General features: G+C 46.5%; 1 protein-coding gene across 1 annotated transcript in view; it reads left to right on the top strand.

Annotated features, from left to right (window-relative positions):
* Positions 1-21,269, top strand: part of slc23a1 (solute carrier family 23 member 1) — a 28,141-nt gene extending 6,872 nt beyond the window's left edge. Inside the window, exons 2-14 of the mRNA XM_086179050.1 lie at positions 2,598-2,771; positions 3,031-3,188; positions 4,296-4,384; positions 4,465-4,532; positions 4,912-5,093; positions 5,182-5,302; positions 6,445-6,601; positions 6,868-7,015; positions 17,661-17,766; positions 17,962-18,091; positions 19,254-19,397; positions 19,520-19,615; positions 20,113-21,269. Coding sequence (XP_086035176.1) covers positions 2,598-2,771; positions 3,031-3,188; positions 4,296-4,384; positions 4,465-4,532; positions 4,912-5,093; positions 5,182-5,302; positions 6,445-6,601; positions 6,868-7,015; positions 17,661-17,766; positions 17,962-18,091; positions 19,254-19,397; positions 19,520-19,615; positions 20,113-20,345 — 1,806 coding nt within the window. The 3' untranslated portion in view covers positions 20,346-21,269. The remainder of the gene's footprint in view (positions 1-2,597; positions 2,772-3,030; positions 3,189-4,295; positions 4,385-4,464; positions 4,533-4,911; positions 5,094-5,181; positions 5,303-6,444; positions 6,602-6,867; positions 7,016-17,660; positions 17,767-17,961; positions 18,092-19,253; positions 19,398-19,519; positions 19,616-20,112) is intronic.
* The last annotated feature ends 2,376 nt before the right edge of the window (positions 21,270-23,645 follow it).

Here is a 23,645-nt window from a genome sequence, read left to right as displayed (position 1 = left end):
CTCTCAGCTCTGCTCTCACTCTAGCACAGATCAGAGACAGAGCAGTGGGGAGGGGTTCTTAAAGGGCCTGCTCTCAGCTCTGCTCTCTCTCTAGCACAGATCAGAAACAGAGCAGTGGGGAGGGGTTCTTAAAGGGCCAGCTCTCAGCTCTGCTCTCACTCTAGCACAGATCAGAGACAGAGCAGTGGGGAGGGGTTCTTAAAGGGCCAGCTCTCAGCTCTGCTCTCACTCTAGCACAGATCAGAGACAGAGCAGTGGGGGAGGGGTTCTTAAAGGGCCAGCTCTCAGCTCTGCTCTCACTCTAGCACAAATCAAAGACAGAGCAGTGGGGGAGGGGTTCTTAAAGGGCCAGCTCTCAGCTCTGCTCTCACTCTAGCACAGATCAAAGACAGAGCAGTGGGGAGGGGTTCTTAAAGGGCCAGCTCTCAGCTCTGCTCTCACTCTAGCACAGATCAGAGACAGAGCAGTGGGGAGGGGTTCTTAAAGGGCCAGCTCTCAGCTCTGCTCTCACTCTAGCACAGATCAGAGACAGAGCAGTGGGGGGGGGGGTTCTTAAAGGGCCAGCTCTCAGCTCTGCTCTCACTCTAGCACAAATCAAAGACAGAGCAGTGGGGGAGGGGTTCTTAAAGGGCCAGCTCTCAGCTCTGCTCTCACTCTAGCACAGATCAAAGACAGAGCAGTGGGGAGGGGTTCTTAAAGGGCCAGCTCTCAGCTCTGCTCTCACTCTAGCACAGATCAGAGACAGAGCAGTGGGGAGGGGTTCTTAAAGGGCCAGCTCTCAGCTCTGCTCTCACTCTAGCACATATCAGAGACAGAGCAGTGGGGGAGGGGTTCTTAAAGGGCCAGCTCTCAGCTCTGCTCTCACTCTAGCACAGATCAGAGACAGAGCAGTGGGGGAGGGGTTCTTAAAGGGCCAGCTCTCAGCTCTGCTCTCCACTCTAACACAGATCAGAGACAGAGCAGTGGGGGAGGGGTTCTTTAAGGGCCAGCTCTCAGCTCTGCTCTCCACTCTAACACAGATCAGAGACAGAGCAGTGGGGGAGGGGTTCTTTAAGGGCCAGCTCTCAGCTCTGCTCTCACTCTAGCACAGATTAAAGACAGAGCAGTGGGGGAGGGGTTCTTTAAGGGCCAGCTCTCAGCTCTGCTCTCACTCTAGCACAGATTAAAGACAGAGCAGTGGGGGAGGGGTTCTTTAAGGGCCAGCTCTCAGCTCTGCTCTCACTCTAGCACAGATCAAAGACAGAGCAGTGGGGGAGGGGTTCTTAAAGGGCCAGCTCTCAGCTCTGCTCTCACTCTAGCACAGATCAGAGACAGAGCAGTGGGGGAGGGGTTCTTAAAGGGCCAGCTCTCAGCTCTGCTCTCACTCTAGCACAGATCAGAGACAGAGCAGTGGGGGAGGGGTTCTTAAAGGGCCAGCTCTCAGCTCTGCTCTCACTCTAGCACAGATCAAAGACCGAGCAGTGGGGGAGGGGTTCTTAAAGGGCCAGCTCTCAGCTCTGCTCTCACTCTAGCACAGATCAGAGACAGAGCAGTGGGGGAGGGGTTCTTAAAGGGCCAGCTCTCAGCTCTGCTCTCACTCTAGCACAGATCAGAGACAGAGCAGTGGGGGAGGGGTTCTTAAAGGGCCAGCTCTCAGCTCTGCTCTCTCCACTCTAGCACAGATCAAAGACAGAGCAGTGGGGGAGGGGTTCTTAAAGGGCCAGCTCTCAGCTCTGCTCTCACTCTAGCACAGATCAAAGACAGAGCAGTGGGGAGGGGTTCTTAAAGGGCCAGCTCTCAGCTCTGCTCTCCACTCTAGCACAGATCAAAGACAGAGCAGTGGGGGAGGGGTTCTTAAAGGGCCAGCTGGCAGCTCTGCTCTCACTCTAGCACAGATCAGAGACAGAGCAGTGGGGGAGGGGTTCTTAATAGGCCAGCTGGCAGCTCTGCTCTCAGCTCTGCTCTCAGCTCTGACAGAGATGGCAGAGAGCGAGCAGAGAAGGGAGGGGCTCTTAAAGGGCCGGCTCTCAGCTCTGCTCTCACATTGGGCAGCGCACTGAGGCTCGTATCTCCTAAACTACAAGGCCTAGGGATTTGCCAATTACACCGTTGGATTAGAGCCGGTGTCAAGGACGCGGCCATAGGCCGCGCAGGGGCTCAGGCCCTAACAACGCTGCTTGCAGCTTTAATATTACATTTGTTTTTGTATCATTTTGCTTTTGTTTGGAGCTGAATAAACTAAGCTCCAAATTATTTTTATCAAGAGAGTCCTTGGTGTCTCAAAGTGGTGTTTCCAGCTTGGTACATAAAATGGCAATGTCCAGTACAGCTAAAACATGTTTCCCATTTTACTCCTTAAATGCAAGATCTTCATGGTGCAGCGGGTTAAGAACAGTCCCACTACTTTTTAGTCCATGGCTGTCCTATTATGATGCTAGTTTAGTAAGCACAATAGCATGTAGCTTGCTGGCCATCTCTCATAAAAGTAAACCCTGCGTGCATCTCCCGCATCTCATGCTCTTGTCCCTGATGTGTAACATCCAGTCAGTTCAGTAAGACGATAGAGTTGCTCAGTCAGTGTGTTAAAGACCATAACACGTGTCTGTCTCTACAATCAGACTCAGCATCACTTGGCCGAGGGGCGGAGCCACAAGGCAGACCAGGATAACCTGCCAGTGGGAGAAGACCAAAAGACTAAACAGCCAACAGGCATGCAGGGGTTGGGCTCAGATATGATTTACACAATAGAGGATGTCCCACCCTGGTACCTGTGTATTCTACTGGGCCTACAGGTAAACTTGGATTACCTAGGTAATAGATTGAGATCAGATTGGGATTAGGGTGGAATTTGACCAAATCAGTCATTAGTTGTACACCCTAGAACTGAAATCCTTTCAACTTCAGATGACTGAAAAATAAGTTCAATCATTGATAAAGAACCAAATGTCTTAGCTGGATCCAACCAACTAGGTGGACCAATGACAGGCCACAGAGAGATGTGCTGTCCAATCAGATAACAGAAAGGTTAATGCTGATGTTGCTTTTCCTCAGCACTACTTGACATGCTTCAGTGGTACTGTGGCGGTACCCTTCCTCCTGGCTGAGGCCATGTGCGTGGGTCGAGACCAGAACACCATCAGTCAGCTGATTGGCACCATTTTCACCACTGTTGGGATCACGACCCTGATTCAGACTACGCTGGGAGTCAGGTGAGATGCAAAATCCACATTTCTGCAGTATTTTCAATTTGTGTATTTGCTCGGTTCACTGTGGTGGAAAAATACTTGAAACCCACAATAAAAAAATTGATGTGCAATACCAAACAGGATGACTATGATACTGCTCAGGCTTCCAAATATAAATACCACCAGTTTACATGTGTAATTGAGCTGTCCAGTCAAGGATCGGCTGTACCCTGACACTGGTTTTCAACTCACAACATCAAACTAGCATTTCCTACCAGTTTGTGTGGGTGTTCACATGAAAGGAGCAGGGCCAGCGCTACATGACCATGACCAAGGTGTAGTGGTGGAGAGCTGCATTTTTTGTTCTAGAAGAATAAATTCATTTAACTCACTTAATCCTCACAAATATGAGGCATATGAATCCATAAACCACAGCTGCTGTGGCCGAAGCAGGAAGGATAGCTGCAACTCGTGTCAGCTGACCTCTAATATCAGTCTTAGATCTTCAGACACCAGTCAGTCCAGACCCGGAACACCTTTGATTGACATCAATCACTATTGGTGCCCTTCTTTCAGCTGCAGCTGGGTCTTAATTCATCAAGTGTCAGACTGTGATTATGTCACAGGTCAATTCCTTCCTCTGACTGGTTAATTTAAATTATTCCAGTCATCAGTGTTGTTCATAGATGAAACACCAATAGTTTATTTCCTCGCAAACTCCTGTGAGCCCCTCCCATCATCTCCAAACTGATGGCAAATTATCAATGGATGAAAGATGATGACAACGTCATGACATTTGATTGGTCAGTGGATGGAGCTTGTGTCTTGCTCCAGAGCAGGTTAGTTCTCCGCATATGTTACTAGTGATTTATTTAGCTGACACGTCAGCTGCCTTTGTGATACAGGAAGTCCTGATAAGCCTGAAGTTATCTGCCTAGGCTTCTACTCTGCTTCCTTGGACATACCCAAAGGATATTTGTATACATATCATTTTGTTACTGTCATTGTACTTGTTGTTTTCATTTCTGTTGTAACTGCTGTTTTTGGAGTCACTGTTGTCATTGCTGGTGATTACATTATTGTTGTTGTGGTTATTGTTTTGGCATTGCTGTTATTGCTGTTGTCTTGTAGACTGCCATTGTTTCAGGCCAGTGCATTTGCCTTTCTGATTCCTGCGCAAGCAATTCTCAGTCTGGACCGCTGGCGATGTCCCAGTGATGGTGAGACACTGTCACTTGTATTTGAAATCGAACAACATGAGAGAATATAAATGTGGATGGTGGTGTTGTTGTTTCTTCAGTGGAGATTTATGGGAACTGGAGTCTTCCACTTAACACCTCACACATCTGGCAGCCACGTATCAGAGAGGTAAGTTGTGACTGAAGACAACCACCGGTGTCTGCATCACATGGTATTTCATGGCCCCTCCCCATTAGGAGATGAACAGCAACTCCTGAGTCTATTAACTTGAATGAGAGACCTTTTTAGAGGTCACAGGACAATTCTTTGCTTAAACGCTACGTAAGGACACATTTGACCCCTTTTTTCAAGGAACACTTTTGTTACAAGGCTAGTGTTTGTCTGACAAATTGGGAGAGACTTTCCCTCCCTCCATGACACATCTCACACTCTCACTCTCTCACTTTCTCTCACATGAATTGATTCACAAGAGGTGGAGCGTTTGGCGGGAGAGGTGACCACTCCCCACATCCAGCTAGCATCAGTTTTGTGTGCTTGCCTGTTTCAGATCCAGGGTGCCATAATTGTGTCCAGTATTGTGGAGCTGGTCATTGGACTATGTGGGTTGCCAGGTTTGTTGCTGGAGTACATTGGCCCACTCACCATAACGCCGACCATCTCACTGATTGGCCTGTCAGTCTTCACCACCGCTGGAGACAGAGCTGGGTCTCACTGGGGCCTGTCAGCACTGTGAGTTTGTTGTTGTGCACCTGTTCTTCCTGGATGTCCATTCATCTGTTTCTTTGACCGCTGTCTATCTTTTTTTGTCTTTCTGCAGGTGCATTCTGCTGATCGTACTGTTTGCTCAGTACCTGAGGGCGACATCATTTCCCCTTCCTGTTTACAGCAAGAGGAAGGGACTGACTTCCACCAGAGTCCAGATCTTCAGAATGTTTCCTGTAAAAATTTAATATCTTTATTTTTGTTCACATCTACACAAAGAACCAGGAACTTGATGATGCTTTCATCTGGTCTGAGTCTCTGGATGGAGGAAGCAGCTCCTCCTCCAGATGTGACAGCTGACAAATATCACAGATAATTTAATTTTAATTTTGATAAATTTAAATTTCAGCCATCTACAGGCTACTTACCAACAGTCTATACCAGACTACCTGTCAGGTTTTCAAAAGCAGTAGTAGAGAGGGACACATGAAAAGTGTTCAAAGGTATTTAATGTTCAAATCATAAATATGCAACAATAGAAAAAACTGAAAACAACCACCAACAAAAGATACTAAATTACAACGTGGTAGCAACAATGGATGAGTTGGTTACTTAGATGATACAAGTATCTGGTTCTGATATTGCGGTTGTGATGAGGTGGAGAAACCAACAAATAACAAGGTGCCATTATTTGTGCTTGGGTGTTGTTGTTTTTTTTTTTGAGAAACCTGCAAACACAGACCCAGCAGAGAGGTTCTGTATGCTGCAGCTGCCTCCATCATCACACAGAAGATGGAAACATTTTCTCATTGCTGAGTCTGTAATCCTGTATTAATCTTCTCTGTGTACAGAGTAAGCTCGCCCCTTCAAGAACAGATAGGGATACAGATCTTTTTGGTGGGTTTATAAATACAGATAAAGGTGTACTTGCTTATTCCCAGTGGTGACAGATAGTGAGCTGACCAAAAAAATCCAAACGACTGGAAGCATGGAAAGAACACAGGCAGCAAGGCAGAAACTAGAAAAGGGAAACATGTAACAAAAATAGGTGACCCCTTGCTCGGTTCACTCTGGTGGAAAAATACTTGAAAACCACAATAAAAAAACTTGATGTGCAATACCAAGCAGGATGACTATGACACTGCTCAGGCTTCCAAATATAAATACCACCAGCTTAAATTTGTAATTGAGCTGTATGACAGTATCCTGGGTAGTTTTTACTTTATAACCTTGGTAGCAAGAGAATCATCCTGACTGTCAAGTGGTGTGTTGGCCTTTCAGGCGCTATGTCATACTGTCTCCAGTTGAACTGGTGTTTTGGTCCCCTATGTCTTCCATGTATTTCTGTTCTAATGACCCCTCTGCTGTTTTCTTTCAGATCATCCTTGCTATCATGGTGGTCTGGCTAGTTTGCTACATCCTCACCCTGACCAACTTGCTGCCAAGCGACCCTGAACACTATGGCCACAAAGCGCGGACAGATGCCCGTGGTGACATCATGGCATCATCGCCCTGGTTCAGGATGCCCTACCCCTGTAAGAACACTGAATTGATACAATTATGCATTGTCTGTCATTAGTCAGCAAGTCTCAAGTAAATGTTGGACAAGAAATGTGTCATGTGAAGGTCTGTCCTCATTGGCTGACAGGTGTTCTGTGTTTCAGCTGTAACCAGAAGTTAAACAATAAAGTGGTCAAGGGTCAGAGGTTACCAGTAAGATGTGAGGTCACAGATTATGATAATGATGCACAGCCTAGCATTAGTTGTAAAACTGACCTCGTGCCTCTCCTGCCTCTAACAGGCCAGTGGGGGTTGCCGGTGGTAACAGTTGCCGGGGTGTTGGGGATGCTGAGTGCCACCCTGGCGGGTATCATAGAGTCGATTGGTGATTATTATGCCTGTGCTCGTCTGTCAGGAGCCACACCACCACCAGTCCATGCTATCAACAGGTGAGACAGGGAGCAAACAGGTAGAAGTGTCATATGACATGGCAGATGTTGCATGGGTAAACCCATGGCCTCCAGGGCTGGCCACAGGGTGAGCGCTGTGTGTTTGTGTGTGTGTGTGTGTGTGTGTGTGTGTGTGTGTGTGTGTGTGTGTGTGTGTGTGTTCTTGTACTTACTACATTTTAAGGACAAGAATATGTATTTAACCAACAGAATGAGGACATTTTTGGAACGTGAGGACATTTAAGCTGGTCATCACATTGTCAAATGGACATTTGAAGGTCAAGACTTGGTTTTAGGTTTGAGATTAAAATAAGGTTCTGGTTAGGTTTAGGGTGAAGGTTAGGGTCAGGCAGTCATCTGAGATGGTTAGGTTTAGGGTAAGGTGCTAAGGAATATACTACATCAATGAAAGTCCTCAAAAAGATACCAGTACAAGGATGTGTGTATGTGGGTTAGGGTTTGGTTGTTAGGTTAGGTTGTGTGTGTGTATGAGAATGATGAGTGTGCATGTGAATGAGTGTATATATGTATGTCTGTGTGTGTTTTTGTAAGAGAGAAAAGGGGAGGAAGAAGACAGAGTTAATGTCTTTAATTAAAATCAATGTTTTGTGCCTCAACAATAAAAGAAAACATTGTTTGGAATATTTTTTTTTGTCCCACACTTGTGGGTGGGACCAAAGAGCGCAATGGCTGACAGCTGGGCCCAATCTCAAAGCTGCCCCATTCACTTGCCCTTTATCATTAATGTCACTCCATATGCAGTCACACTTCCAACCACCAGTGGGTGCACCTTATTGAGTGGCAGAGTGTAAAAGCTTTGGGAGACCCTTGCCACTCTCTCCGCGTAACAGATTTCATCACAATGGTTACATCAAGATTGTGTGGCTGCACTTCTCTTTTTGTAAAACAACTCCAAAACTCAGAGTTTGCATGTTCTCCCTGTGCCTGCATGGGTTCTCTCTGGTAATCTGGCTTCCCGGGTCCCACTGTCAAAAGACATGCAAAGGGGACGAGGTTAATCCTCTAAATTGACCGTAGGCTTGGCTGTGAGTGTGAATGGTTGGTTGTCTGTCCATATGTGTTGGCCCTGTGATGGACTTGTGACCCATCCAGGGTGAACCCTGCCTCTCACCTGAGGGCTGCTGGGATAGGCTCCACCCCCCACAACCCTTAAGTTGATAAGCAATAGAAAATGCATGGATGGATGGATGGATGGAACTCCAAAACTGAAGATGAAAGAAATGTGACAAAGAAAGCTAATGGTGAATGAACAGATCGAGACAAGAATTTGGGGACACTGGGGACAAGAAATTAATGTCAAGTCAGTTTTATTTATATAGCACCAAATCACAACAAAAGTTATCTCATGACACTTTACAGGTAGAGCATGTCTAGTACCACACTCCTTCAATGAACCTCCACCCAACAATTCTCCATCAGCAAGCACATCCTGCAACAGCGGCGATGAAAACCTTCCTTTTAACAGGCAGGAACGTCGAGCAGATCCAGGCTCAATGGGGACGGCCTTCTGCTTTGACCGGTTGGGGGGGGAAAGAAAACAGGAGAGCGGGGCTGAGTCAGTGACATATAATGGAGAAAGACAGATATACAGAAGGAAAGAGAGGGGCAGAAGTAAAGAGGGAGAGAAACGGCAAGAGACTGATGGACAGATGGTGATATGACCAAGTGGTGCTATTTCAGATTTCAGATTTCAGATAACTTTATTTATCCCCGAGGGGCAATTAAGATCACAACTCAAAGCCTGATACAACTATCACAAGCCGTCACAATTATTACAGATTGAAAGTAATAATGGTACACTTCAGAAACTTAACAACAGCACATATACATGTGTTGTGTATGTACGCTAAACTTGAGCAGTCCATTGACCCAATGGAGGCAAGTGAGAGTGAGGCGTCGCAGCAAGAGCCGCGCCAGCCAAGCCCGGGTGGGGCAGGCTGCAGCCAACAGGCGCTGCCACCCCAAGGGAGGTGGAGAGGGCAGAGGCGGGGGTCAGGAACACACGGGGGAGGGGAGGATAGTACGTGCCATTTGCGTCACCAAGGCAGAAGGAGTTCTCCTGGAGGATAAACAGTGGGCAGATGACCTTCAGTAGCCGATAAGGAAGCTGTGTTTGGGTTTGGGCAGAAGAGCACACATTCCAATCCGTCTTCTCTTTCAGTCCAATCCAAATTGTAAGTTAAAAATTTTCTGGTCTTCAACATCACTCTCCTCTTCGCAAAGCGGCCAACTGCTCCGAGATGGTTTCCATCCTGCGTTTCAGTTCAAGAGTCTGTTGTTTCAGTTTAAGAGTCTGTTGTTGCCCCGCTTTGCCAGCCTCAATAATTGCGTTCTAAATGAGGGTCAGTTGTGGAGATCCAGATCGGGTGGCAGCCGTCGTCCTGCCAATTTTGCGGTATGTGAGGGTACCTCCAAGTCCGAGGAGGAGAAGCCCCACAACCATGAACCCAAATAAGTAGAGATCCTCGATGTCCTCCACGGAGAGAGGCGTCAAGCACGCGGTACGCCATCTCCCCCAGGAATCGAGAATGTAGCCCGCAGGGTTGGTTCCATGCGGACAGGCAGGTTCCTCCGGTCCTGATTTCCTTGTCGAAAATATGGTGTCAATAGCGTTGAGAGACCAGCTGATCAATTCCATGATTAGTTTTTAGGTAGAGAGCTCACAGCTGCGTTGGATAGGAGTTGAGACAAAGAATGATAGTCAGACAGAAAAGAAGAGGAGGAGAGAAGACGAGTGCGACTGCTCTCGCCGAGTCCCAACCGGGTTTTTGGGTGGCTACAGGCAGCCTCTTCTGGTCTGTAGCCTCATCCAGCAGCACCCAGGATCTGGGATGTGGGGAGAATAAGAGGAGTTAGTAACACGTCTGAGGACAGGAGGAGGAGAGAGACGCCCAGTGCATCATGGGAGATCCCCAGCAGTCTGAGCCTATAGCAGCAGATCTAAGGGCCAGCCTAAGCAGTCCTGACTATAAGCCTGATCAACAAGGAGGGTCTTAAGTCTGCTCTTAAACCTAGAGAGGGGGTCTGGGTCCTGGTCTGAAACTGGGAGATGGTTCCACAGGAGGGGAGCCTGATAGCTGAAGGCTCTGGCTCCCATTCTACTGTTAGAACTCTAGGAACCAGCAGTAACCCTGCATCCTGGGAGTGAAGGGTTCTAGCTGGATCATAGGGGACGAGGAGCTCTGTCAGGGATGAAGGAGCTTGATTGTTGAGGACTTTGATGGTTGAAGGAGAATTTTAAATTCTATTCTGAATTTGACAGGGAGCCATGCAGAGAAGCAGTCCAGGAGAGACCTGGTCTCTGCTACCAGTTCTAGTCAACACGCGGCACCAGCGTTCTAGACCAGCTGGAGAGTCTTTAGAGACTTATCCGTCCAGCCTGATAGGAGGGAGGTGCAGTAATCCAGCCTGGAAGTGACAAAAGCAGGGACTAGTTTTTCTGCTTGTGTTTGAGACAGGATGTCGTGATGTTATGTAGATGGAAGAAAGACGTCCTACAGATTTGCTTAATTTGAGATTTAAAGGACAGATCCTGATCAAAGTGAACTTCCAGGTTCCTTACGGTAGTGCTTGGGTCCAGGGTTAGCCATCCAGTGTACTTTATCTCATTACATAAGGAGTTCCTAAGTTGTTTTGGGCCCACCACAATAACTTCAGTTTTGTCAGAGTTTAATAAAATTAAGTTATGGGTCCTCCATGTTTTTCTGTCCTTCAGACAGACCTCCAGTTCAGTCAGCTGGTTTGTTCCATGTGGATCATTGATGAGTACAGCTGTGTGTCGTCTGCATAACAGTGAACATTAATGCAGTGTTTCCTTGTCATCTGACCTAGAGGAAGCAGGTATATGGTGAAGAGGACTGGTCCAAGAACAGACCCTTGTGGAACGCCATAACTGACTGTAGTGGTTTCAGAGGGATTATCATTAGCGAGTACGATACCAGAAGAATTTGACTTGAAAATGCAAGGACCACTGGACCCTTGCGCACACACCTCCATCTGATCGGTCCCCAAGACCCATCATCATCAACTTCCAAGAATTTACATTCAAGGAGTTGGTGTTGAAAAGAAAATGGAGGGGAAAAAAGAAAAAAATCAGCTCGGTAATAGAACTATTTCAAGCAGGACTATGTCATCGAAGTTGCCAAGAAGCGTAAAGAAACAAAGGGATAAAGAAATCACTATTATTGAATGGGATTCACTTGCAGACACCATTTCCAAGAATCCACTTGGACAGGGGATTCCAGACCTACCACAGTGCACAGGAGGTATGGCGAGAGCTGAGGAGACATGGATTCACCATAGAAGACATGGAACTGGCACCCATGCTTCCAAGATGGGAGCATGGGTGCTGGAGATGTTCGGAGATAGAATGATCAAGTTTTCCAGAGAGGGCACACCAACTAGGGAGAATGTGGTCAGCAGAGGAGAAGACTGCAGGAAACATAAAAATCCAAGTTATATGTGATGGTATGACTGCTTATTCACCATTTTTATAATGTTTTACGAATGACTCATTGTTGTCTATTCGTATTGATCATTTAAGTGTCTGGGAGACTCAGTTTCATTTTAGGTAGGATGCGTTGGACTTACAGTATGGCATGGTCAGCCTTTATAGAATACCTAGTATCCCTTTTAGGGCCCTCTCCTATTGAGAGTATTTACCTGCCACCTACCATCAGGGTTTCACTGAGTAGGTAAGAAATCCATTAAATAAATAGTCCTCCAATCACTTTTGATGCACAATAAGCGTTTGATCAAAAGGATGTGATTTAATGATCCGTTTAATTGATGCCTACAATCTCTGATGAGTGACCTATCTGCCAAAGTCAAGATCAATGGCCACCTGACAGACTGTTAAGCTGTTGACAGACACAAGAGATGCTGCGCTAGCAGTTTGCTCACATCATGAGACAAGAGCTGACTAGAATCACTGCAGCAAGAGATAATGTGGGACAGCCCTTCTGGCTGATGGCATTATTGCTCTCCTCCAACACAATTATCCCCACACTTGCAATGCTGTCAGATGACCACAGCCTTTTATCAGGTTGTAAACTGAACATCTCAAAGACACATCTGATTGGGCCTTCTTAATGACCCAGGTTCAGGCTTTGACAGCTTGATATGCATCCATCCATTCATCCATCCATCCATCCATCCATCCATCTTTAACCATTTATTTGAAATGGCACAGCAGGGGTAGCAACTCCGGGAGGGAACCCCAAACTTCAAACTTCCCTTTCCCTGTCCACATTGACCTGCTCTGATTGGGGCTCATGAGACATCCCCAGGCCAGTGTAAAGATTTAGTTCTTCCACCTGGTCCTGGGGCTGCTCCATGGCCTCCTCACAGCTGGACGTGCCTGAAACACCTCCCTGGGTAGGTGCCCAGGTGGCATCCTCACTGGATCTCAAACCACCTCAACTGTCTCCTTTGACTCTTGATAATACATCTAAAGTTTAGAGAAAAAGGATGAACAGCCGTATGTACGCATAAAGAAGGATATTTCACAGCTTTTGAATATCCTAAGAGGGAGTTTGATCTGTTCAGGTATTTATAGTAATGACATATCTATGCTCCTCCTGTAACCGTCACTTTATCGTGGTGGAGGAGTTTGAGTGCCCTACTGACCCTAGGAGCTATGCTGTCGGGGGCATTTTGTCCCCTGGTAGGGTCACCCAAGGCAGATTCGTCCCAGGCGAAGGGCAAGACAAAGAACGGTTCAACAGACCCCTTATGGAAGTAACACCAAAGAGTTTCTGTACCCAGCCTGGAGGGGCACCAGGGCCCTGCCCTGGAGCCAGGCCTGGGGTAGGGGCTTGACTGCGAGTGCCTGGTGACTGGGCCTTGGTTCATGAGGCCCAGCCGGGCCTAGCCCGAATAGGGAACATGAACTCATCCTCCCATTGACCCATCACCCATCGGGGGAACTGGAAGGGTCCGGTGCAGTGTGGCTTGGGTGGTAGTCCAAGGCGGGGGCCTTGGCTGTCTGATCCCCAGGCATGGAAGCTGGCTTTTGGGACACGGAATGTTACCTCTCTGGTGGAGAAAGAGCCGGAGCTGGTGGAAGAGGTTGCACATTACTGGCTAGATATAGTTGGCCTCACCTCGACACATACCTCCAGGTCTGGAACCCAAGTCCTTGAGAGGGGTTGGACTCTCTCTATTGCTGGAGTTGTTTCGGGTGAGAGGCAGAGGGCTGGGGTGGGCTTTTTGGTCACCCCCAGACTCTCTGTCTGTACGTTGGGGTTTACCCCGGTGGACGAAAGGGTTGCTTCCCTGTGCCTTCGGGTCAGGGAATGGGTCCTGACTGTGGTCTGTGCTTATGTGCAGAGTACCCACCATTTTTGGAGTCCTTGGGAAGGGTACTGGATGGTGCCCCGGCTGGGGGACTTCATTGTACTACTGGGAGACTTCAACACTCACGTGGGCAATGACAGCATGACCTGGAAGGGCGTGATTGGGAGGAACGGCAAGCCCGACCTTAACCCAAGTGGTGTTCAGTTGTCCACAACTAACACCATGTTCAAACATAAGAATGCCCACTGGTGCACATGGTACCAGGACATCCTAGGTCATCCTAGGTCGCAGGTCTATGATCAATTTTATCGTCATATCATTTGACCTGCGACCGCATGTTCTGGGCACTCGGGTGAAGAGAGGAGCTGAGCTGTCAACTGATCACCATCTGGTGGTGAGTTGGATCAGGTGGCAAGGGAAGACGCAGCGCAGACCAGGCAGGCCCAAACTCCGCAGTGGCAGAGCTCCAGGGGTGGATGAGATCTGCCCTGGGTAACTCAAGGCTCTGGATGTTGTGGGGCTATCTTGGTTGACACATCTCTTTGAAGCCTTCCAGTCTGGATTCAGAGAACACCATAGCACTGAAACAGCACTGGTCAGAGTCTCTAATGATCTTCTTATAGCTTCAGACAGAGGTCTTGTCTCTGTGCTTGTCCTTTTGGACCTCAGTGCTGCATTTGACACCATCGACCACAGCATCCTGCTACAGAGACTAGACCATGACATTAGGATTAAAGGAACTGCCCTAAAATGGTTTAAGTCCTACTTATCTGACAGGTTTCAGTTTGTTAATGTTAATAATGACCATTCGGAGTATAGCAGAGTTACATATGGTGTACCACAGGGTTCAGTTTTAGGGCTGATTCTCTTCACTCTTTACATGCTCCCATTAGGTGACATAATCCGGAAGCACTCGATCAACTTCCACTGTTATGCAGATGACACACAACTTTACTTGTCGATGGAGCCAGGGAGTTAAGAAGAGAGAACACATCTCTCCCACTTTAGCTTCTCTCCACTGGCTTCCTGTAGGATCTAGAATTGACTTCAAAGTCCTTCTGCTGACTTATAAGGCTCTCAATGATAAAGCTCCATCCTATTTGAAAGAGCTCATTAGTCCCTACTGTCCCACCAGAGCACTCCGCTCCCAGAATGCAGGTCTTTTAGTGACTCCCAGTATCTCTAAAACAGACTGGGAGGTAGAGCCTTTAGTTACCGGTTCCTCTACTGTGGAACCAGCTCTCTCCATGGGTCAGAGAGGCAGACACTTTAACTATGTTTAAGTCCAGGCTTAAGACCTTCCTCTATGACAGAGCCTTCAGTCAGGACTGGTTCAGGTAGCTCTGAACCATTGATAGCTATGCTGCTACAGGCTTAGACTGCTGGGGGACACATCAGGTTACATGGAGCCCTTCCCTCCTCTCCTCTCCTCTCCCCCTCTCTCCTCCTCTCCTCCCTGCACATTTTTGGAACTGTCATTACCATTACTTGTTGCACTTTGTAGTTTGGCCTTGGTGTCTCGCAGTCTCTCTGTGTTTCCACAGATCCACCAGAGCCCCAACCGCCGCCTGCATCGCCCCCCCCCTCTTATTCCCTACTGTTACACCGGCCTGCACTCCCCTTCCATGAACCAGTCTGCCATCTAGTCCCCCATCAAGCTGGCTTGCTCTCCCTGCTTCCCCTACCAGAAGCTTCCTTCTTCAGCTGTTATTAACATTTCTGTGTTTCCCACATTTTGTATTGTAAACTGTTTTCTTGTCTGTAACAACATCTACTGCACGTCTGTCCGTCCTGGGTGAGGGATCCCTCCTCTGTTGCTCACCCTGAGGTTTCTCAGATTTTTCCCTGTTAAAAGGGTTTTCTATGGGGTTTTTCCTCAGTCGATGTGAGGGTCTAAGGGCAGAGGATGTTGTTATGATGCCATGTGAAGCCCTTTGAGACAAACTGTTTGTGAAAACGGGCTCTACAAATAAAATTGCCTTGCCTTGCCTTGCCTTGCAACAATGCGTAGACACTGGGGGCGGTGCATTTGGAGTGGCAGACCGGAGTGGTGGTCCCCATCTTTAAGAAAGGGGACCAGAGGGTGTGTTCCAACTATCAGGGGATCACACTCCTCAGCCTTCCTGGTAAGGTCTATGCCAGGGTACTGGAGAGGAGGGTCAGGGCCATAGTTGAACCTCCTCAATCGGAGGAGCAGTGTAGTTTTTGGTTAGGGGGCATGGGAGTTTGCCCAACCAGTACACATGTGTTTTGTGGATCTGGAGAAGGCTTATGACCGTGTTTCCAGGAGCACCCTGTGGGGGGTACTCCGGGAGTATGGGGTGGATGGCCCCTTACAAAGGGCTATTCGGTCTTTCTACCAGAGGAGTGAGAGTCTTGTCCGCGTTGCCGGGAGTAAGTCGGACTTGTTCCCGGTGAGGGTTGGACTCGGCCAAGGCTGCTCTTTGTCACCGGTTCTGTTCATAACCTTTATGGACAGAATTTCTAGGCATAGCCGGGTGGTGGAGGGGTCGAGTTTGGTGGTGGGAGGATGTTGTCTCTGCTTTTTGTGGATGATGTAGTTCTCTTAGCTCCATCAGGCTACAACCTCCAGCTCTTGCTGGGACAGTTTGCAGCCGAATGTGAAGCTGCTGGGATGAGAATCAGCACCTCCAAGTCTGAGGCCATGGTCCTGAGCTGGAAAAGGGTGGTTTGCCCACTCCAGGTTGGGGGGGGGGGGGTCCTACCTCAGACGGAGTTTAAGTATCTCAGGGTTTTGTTCATGAGTGAGAGTAGGATGGAGTGGGAGATTGACAGGTAGATTGGGGCGGCGTCCGCAGTGATGCGGGCGTTAATTTGTCTGTTGTGGTGAAGAGGGAGCTCAGCCAAAAGGCAAGGCTCTTGATTTACCAGTCAATCTACAGTCAACCCTCACCTTTGGTCATGAGCTTTGGGTCATGACCGAAAGAACGAGATAGCAAATATCAGTGGCCGAAATGAGTTTCCTACGCAGGGTGGCTGGGCTCTCCCTTAGAGACAGGGTGAGAAGCTCTGTAATTCGGGAGGGGCTCTGAGTAGAGCTGCTGCTCCTCCATGTGAGAGGAGTCAGTTGAGGTGGTTCGGGCATCTGGTTAGGATGCCTCCTGGACACCTCCCTCGGGAGGTGTTCCAGGCATGCCCAACCGGGAGGAGGCCTCGAGGCCAACCCAGAACATGCTGGAGGGATTATATATCTCGGCTGGCCTGCGAATGCCTCGAGATTCCCCCAGAAGAGCTAGTGAAAGTGGCTGGGGAGAGGACAGTCTGGGCTTCCTTGCTGAGGCTGCTGCCTCCGTGACCTGGACCCACTGGATAAGAGGAGGACAACGACGATGACGACGACGACGATGACATATCTATGAACCAGAAATTATGAAAGGAATTCAACACCAGTTTTACTACAAATCAACAACTAGGCAAGTAGCAGTGTTATTAGACACAACAGGGTCCTCCATGTTTTTGAGGAAGTTTTGGCCCACTGACGCTGGCTGCATATCTGGGACTGATGCTGGAGGATATTGTAGGACCATAAGATATCTACCTATTCAAAATCTTGACACTTGACACTGGCTAAAAAGGCAAACACAAGGAATTGGCTGAAAAGTGACCCTTCCAGGCTGGAATGATGTTTTGTCCATTCTCAATTAACCGTTGCACTAAGGACAAGTGGTGTTGATAGAGTTGGCTGCACTATACACTCTAATGGAGGGCAACCCCACACAAACGCACCTCTTGGTTTTGGGCAGTGCTTTATGTGGGAGAGTAGATCAGTGTTGGTTTGATCATTTCCCAGCTTCCTAGTAGCAGCTGCATGGAGCACGGTCAGAGTCCATCCTCCTGAAGCCTGTCTTTCACTGTTCCTAGTTATACCAACAAAAACTACAGCAGCATAATTCATATTCACATCAGGTTACTGTATTCCTGGACTAGTGAGACATGTTCAACTTTTGTCCTGTCATCAATAATATGCATTTATCCTGAGTCTTCATACATTTACAGTTGTGTTTCTGATGAGAAAACCAGGTCCAACAATTGGAACACTGTAATTCATAAAGGATAAATGAATGTACTCATACATGGACAGCACACATTTTATTGAGCTATCTGTCTGTCTGCACATATACACATACATACATACACACACACAAATAAATCATAAATTCAGAAATTTTCAGGTTGCTGGTTTCTGGACTGTTAATTTTTCTTTTTGTGGTGCATTTTTACTCTTATAAAGGGTTGGGCAGGTTCAGGTCTTGAAAGACACTGGTGACCCGCTCATCGCTATTTGACAGTGTTTGGTTTCTTTCAGAGGAATCTTCACTGAGGGTGTCTGCTGCATCATCGCTGGTCTCTTAGGGACAGGAAATGGCTCCACCTCCTCCAGCCCAAATATTGGTGTCCTGGGCATCACTAAGGTATGCTTTTCCAGTCCACAGCCCATCTCAGACAGCTTCCTGTCCACCTCAGCTGTTCTACAGTCCACCTTAGCTAGTCTCCAGTCCACCTTGGTTAGTCCCTGTACACATCAGCTGGTCCCTGTGCACGTCAGCTAGGCCCTAGACCAGACCATTCCAGTCAGTTAATAATGTGGATGTTTGAATTGTGTGCAGGTGGGCAGCAGGCGGGTGGTGCAGTATGGAGCAGGCATCATGTTCCTGCTGGGATCTATTGGGAAATTCTCAGCTCTCTTTGCCTCTCTGCCAGATCCGATCCTTGGAGGAATGTTCTGCACTCTGTTTGGTGAATCACTGGAATGTTTGACTGTTCATTTAGTTTTTATTTCTCAGGTGTGATCTGGTGTGTTAGGGACATAACCATCCAAGACCCGTATTTGTGGAACAGAGAATGATCCCTGGTTGGGGTTGCTTCTGGTGAAGTCCCTCATTATCATGCAAACACTTGAGAAAGGTTGAATGGTACTGACCTGTTCGAGAATTATGTTGATAACGACAGTCTGGGTGCTTCATTTCTCTCTCTTCTAGACTCAATTGGTTTCCATCAGTCTGTTCATGAACCCACTCACTGTCACAACCACATCCTTGACCTTGTCCTAATTTATGGAATTGAAGCTGAACATCTAGTTGTATTTCCACAGAACTCACTTTTATCTCAATTTGGGAATTCGAGTTTTAAAATTTGTTATCAACTACACTCCACTAAGGAAAACTGTAGTTTCCAGGTGTTTGTCTGATCAGGCCACACCTGGATTTAAGGAAGTGATTCCATTGGTGCTAAATTCATACTTGTTACTACCTGGTCTTCTTCTCTGGAGCCTCTGGGCTCCCCACATCCCAGATCCTGGGTGCTGCTGGAGGAGGCTACAGACCCTTAAGAGGCTTAAGCTGCCACCCATAGCACCAACTGCTTACATCCCTATCTGTCCATCAGTCTCTCCTCCTTTCTCTCTATCTCTGTCCCTCTCTTTCCTTCTATATCTCTATCTTCCTCCATTCTCTGTCTTTGTCTCTGCACCGCTAACCTGCTCGCTTCCCCCCCCCAACTGGTCAAAGCTGAAGGCTGTCCCATTGAGCCTGGATCTGCTCCACCTTCCTGCCTGGTAAAGGAAGGTTCTGGTGGCTGCTGTTGCAGGATGTGCTTGCTGATGGAGAATTGTTGGGTGTAAATTCATTGAAGGAGTGAGGTACTAGACTTGCTCTACTTGTATTGTGTCATGAGATCACTTTTGTTGGGATTTGGCGCTATACAAATAAAATTGACTTGACTTGACTAGATGAGGTGGGAGGGCTATGAGAGGAAATAATCTCTCGAAGTTGCTGTGGGACATGGCGGTATTTCCATCCAGCTACATCATGATCGACCAGGTGTATGTGTAATGTAGCCATCAATGTGTATGTGTGATTTAACCATCTGATTTTATGTATAACCCTAACCCTGTTCTCAGGTATGATCACAGCTGTCGGGCTGTCCAACCTGCAGCTGGTGGATCTCAACTCATCCAGAAATCTTTTTGTCCTTGGGTTCTCAATGTTCTTTGGCCTGACTCTGCCCACATACCTGGATACACACCCAAACTCAATTAGCACAGGTGTGTGTGTGTGTGTGTGTGTGTGTGTGTGTGTGTGTGTGTGTGTGTGTGTGTGTGTGTGTGTGTGTGTGTGTTGTGGTAAGTCCTGAAATGTAGATCTGATATCTCAACTTTGTGTTCAGGTCTTTCTGAACTGGATCAGATCCTAACGGTTCTTTTGTCGACTGAGATGTTTGTTGGAGGTTTTCTGGCTTTCTGCCTTGACAACACAATTCCAGGTAACACACACACACACACACACATACACACACAAACGCACACACACACGCACCTCTACACTCATTAGGACATTTTATCAATTTATGTTTGTATGGAGAGTGAACCCTTAACCCAAATCTTAACCAACTGATACCTAACACTATGTTCAATTCAACCCTCAGATTCACCTAACAATCACATTGCCAGGACACATGTATAAATGATATATGTAAATCTGTGATTCCCACCTGCTTTAAATGAACATGCATCCCCTACCAGAGCAAAATTAATTATATTTCCATGAGTGCCTGATTCTGATTACGCACACATCAGATCAGTGCCAATGTCAGGGGTCTCCTGACAAATGTGTGATGCACACATGCTTGGTGATGCATTCACACACGCACACAACTCAACTGTCTGTACATTTGCGTTTATGTTCCTGTGACCTTTAATGAACTTCAGTGACCTCGTGACTTTTATGATTCACAGATAATTCTTGTTTATGTATATTTAGGTTCCAGACAAGAACGTGGTCTAGTCGAGTGGAGATCTTCATCGTCTTCCTCCTCATCCTATGACTTTCCTCTGGGGATGGAGGCTGTCCGACGGGTTTGGTGGCTAAGACGGTTTCCAATTAGTCCCACCTTCAGGGGTTGGCGTACAACTGATGACCTCTCACCTGAGGAGGAGTTTAAGGGGGAGCAAAGAAGACGAGACGAGGAAGCTGAAGTATCGACCAAGGTGTGAATGACTTTAAATTCAGTTTTATTTCATACCAACTACAAATCTGTTAATTTTTTATTTTTATTTTTTCTTACTCAAGTAGGACCATATAAAAGTTTTTTGCCTTGGTTGCCGTGGGAAATACAAAGTAATTACAGGGTTGACCGCCATCCTTGGCTTTGTGACCTCAGAAGCTGAAGGAGCTCTACTGAAATATGTTCATGATTTTTATCAACAATGAAAACATTTTTATTTTGAATTTAAAAGGTCTCGAAAGGTGATTTTAAAGGTTTAAAATATTCAAAAGGCATACAGTTAATTGCTTCATATCGCCCTATTGAAAGCAAAATATTATGTTGTAAGTTAACAATAAAAATCAAGTCACAAGTAATCATTTTAAGGTTTTTTATTATTAAAGAAGTAATGTTAAAGTGTTTTACATTGACATGAAATAAACCTGAATTATTTATATGATGCTCAAATATGAAAGGTCAGCAGAGCATTTTTCCTCTGTCATGTATAAAAGAATATCATCAGTATAACAAGACAGTAAAGCATCATGTTTGTGAGTTTTCTTCTTACATCCCAGCACTGAAAGATACTGGGACCCAGTACAGGACCATGTGTTTGTCTCTCAGAATTCATGTCATTTATAGAGCAGTTTTCACATCATGAATAGTTAGAATTGTAACAAAAGATTTAATTTTGTAAATTACTTTTTTTGGGGTAAAACTATTAACACATGCCAATTTACATTCATGTTTTTTTGTTTTCTTATCATGATTTTTTATGAATATGTATCCTGTTACTGTAAAGTTTGTGAGAGGCTGGAAGAGAAACTAAAGAAATTAAGAAAATGTCACTTCTCATCTGCTCATATTTTGAGGGATTTAGTTTGTCAACTTCCGAAGAAAAATTAGCATGAAATGTGCAGAAGTATTTTTAAAAGTGAACTAACAACAAAGAAAACCAATCTGATGTGAAATAATGTCATCGTCTTTCTGTGAAAACTATGAACTTGCAATAAACACTATCACTGAATAGTTCAACATCACCATTATTTCTTTCTGTAGTCAGAAAGTAGTGCATTATTTATCTGAGATTATGATGATATATTTATGATGAGATAGATGTAGACTTCGGGAGGATATCAAGTGACCTGAGTAGTCCAAGTCATCGTCATCATTTTTCAGAATTTTATTTCAAAGGTTTACAGTCACATCTGCCTGTTAACAGCCTCGGACCATCTCAGCAGACGTCCTGTCAATGTGGCTCCTACAGAAAACTCAAACTATGAATGGCTGTGTTGTGTTGGTACGGACCCATTGATGTTCCCACAGCTCAAGTTGAAAACATAAACATGTAGCAGCAGATTTGGATCATCTTCAGCTTGATGCAGATTACAGGATTTTCAAATATTGACCAAAATATTAAATTAATCAGATGGAACAAACAATTAACCCATTTTAAATTTTGTATATCCTACTAATGACACGGCAATGGGGCTGCACGGTGGTGCAGTGGTTAGCACTGTGGCCTCACAGCAAGAAGGTTCCGGGTTCAAGTCCCAGCTCGGGCACGGGATCTTTCTGTGTGGCGTTTGCATGTTCTCCCCATGTCTGCGTGGGTTCTCTCCGGGTACTCCGGCTTCCTACCACCATCCAAAGACATCAAGAGGGGACTAGGCTGATTGGATTCTCTAAATTGACCATAGGTATGAATGTGAGTGTGAATGGTTGTTCGTCTCTCTATGTTGGCCCTGCGATGGACTGGCGACCTGTCCGCCTCTCACCCGTTGACGCTGGGATAGGCTCCAGCCCCCCCGCGACCCTTAATGTGTAGGAATAAGCGGAAGATGACGATGGATGGATGGATACGGCAATGCGCAGACTGTCATACATGGGCAGTCACCTAGTTGCACGTGTGTTGCCATATGAACCGTGGTTGAGCATTGTTGCTAAAGCTAACACATATTATCAGTTCCCTAGCCTGTGCTGTTGAGGATGTGTGTTGTGTTTGATGCTCTAGCACAAGAGGAATAGTGGTGAATAGTGTGGTCCTCACACATAATACACCCTGGTGAAACTCCTCACCATCAGCTGAAAACATGCAGCCAATAACACCCCATTTGATAGATAGTCTGGGTTGGGACTCGGCGAGAGCAGTCGCACTCGTCTTCTCTCCTCCTCTTCTTTTCTGTCTGACTATCATTCTTTGTCTCAACTCCTATCCAACTGACCGTCATTTACAACGCAATTATTGAGGCTGGCAAAGCGGGGCAACAACAGACTCTTGAACTGAAACAACAGACTCTTGAACTGAAACGCAGGATGGAAACCATCTCGGAGCAGTTGGCCGCTTTGCGAAGAGGAGAGTGATGTTGAAGACTAGAAAATTTTTAACTTACAATTTGGACTGGACTGAAAGAGAAGACGGATTGGAATGTGTGCTCCTCTGCCCAAACCCAAACACAGCAACCTTATCGGCTACTGAAGGTCATCTGCCCACTGTTTATCCTCCAGGAGAACTCCTTCTGCCTTGGTGATGCAAATGGCACGTACTATCCCCCCCTCCCCCGTGTGTTCCTGACCCCCGCCTCTGCCCTCTGCACCTCCCTTGGGGTGGCAGCGCCTGTTGGCTGCAGCCTGCCCCGCCCGGGCTTGGTTGGCGCGGCTCTTGCTGTGACGCCTCACTCTCACTTGCCTCCATTGGGTCAACGGACTGCTCAAGTTTAGCGTACATACACAACAAATGTATATGTGCTGTTGTTAAATTTCTTAAGTGTACCATTATTACTTTCAATCTGTAATAATTGTGACGGCTTGTGATAGTTGTATCAGGCTTTGAGTTGTGATCTTTAATTGCCCCTCGGGGATAAATAAAGTTATCTGAATCTGAATCTGAATCTGAATCTTGATGGAGGAAGCATGTGGTTGTCTGCTGTACTCCTCAGAGCAGCAGAGGATTTCAAGCATTGCCCAGGACTGCTTGGAAATGGGATCGAGCTGGCAAAAAAATGAGGGGAAAAGCAAAAATCTTGGAACCTTTGACATTGAGGACATGTCTGTAAATCCCTGAAATGGATGTAATAAGAGTAAAAGTATTCAATATCTATATAACTACTTAAGCTCCACCCTTTCTCATAATTGATAGTAATAACCTTATTCAAATCTTCCCTTGCTAAATCTTTTGTGTTTCTAAATGTTCCTCTCTAAATGTTATGAGTAATCTATGTAAGCTCCACCCTCCCTAAATGTCATGGGCTAAATTTGTCTAGCCTTGCACAATAGAATTGTCACATAGTCTACAGCCAGTAAGAATGAG

This window comes from Aulostomus chinensis, chromosome 15, assembly GCF_037954235.1.
Source record: "Aulostomus chinensis isolate RoL2024-O1b breed Wild chromosome 15, RoL_Achi_v1.0, whole genome shotgun sequence".
In the NCBI taxonomy this organism is placed as follows: Eukaryota; Metazoa; Chordata; class Actinopteri; order Syngnathiformes; family Aulostomidae; genus Aulostomus; species Aulostomus chinensis.
Note: the sequence above shows the minus strand (reverse complement) of the source record. Positions and strands in the feature narration are given on the sequence as shown.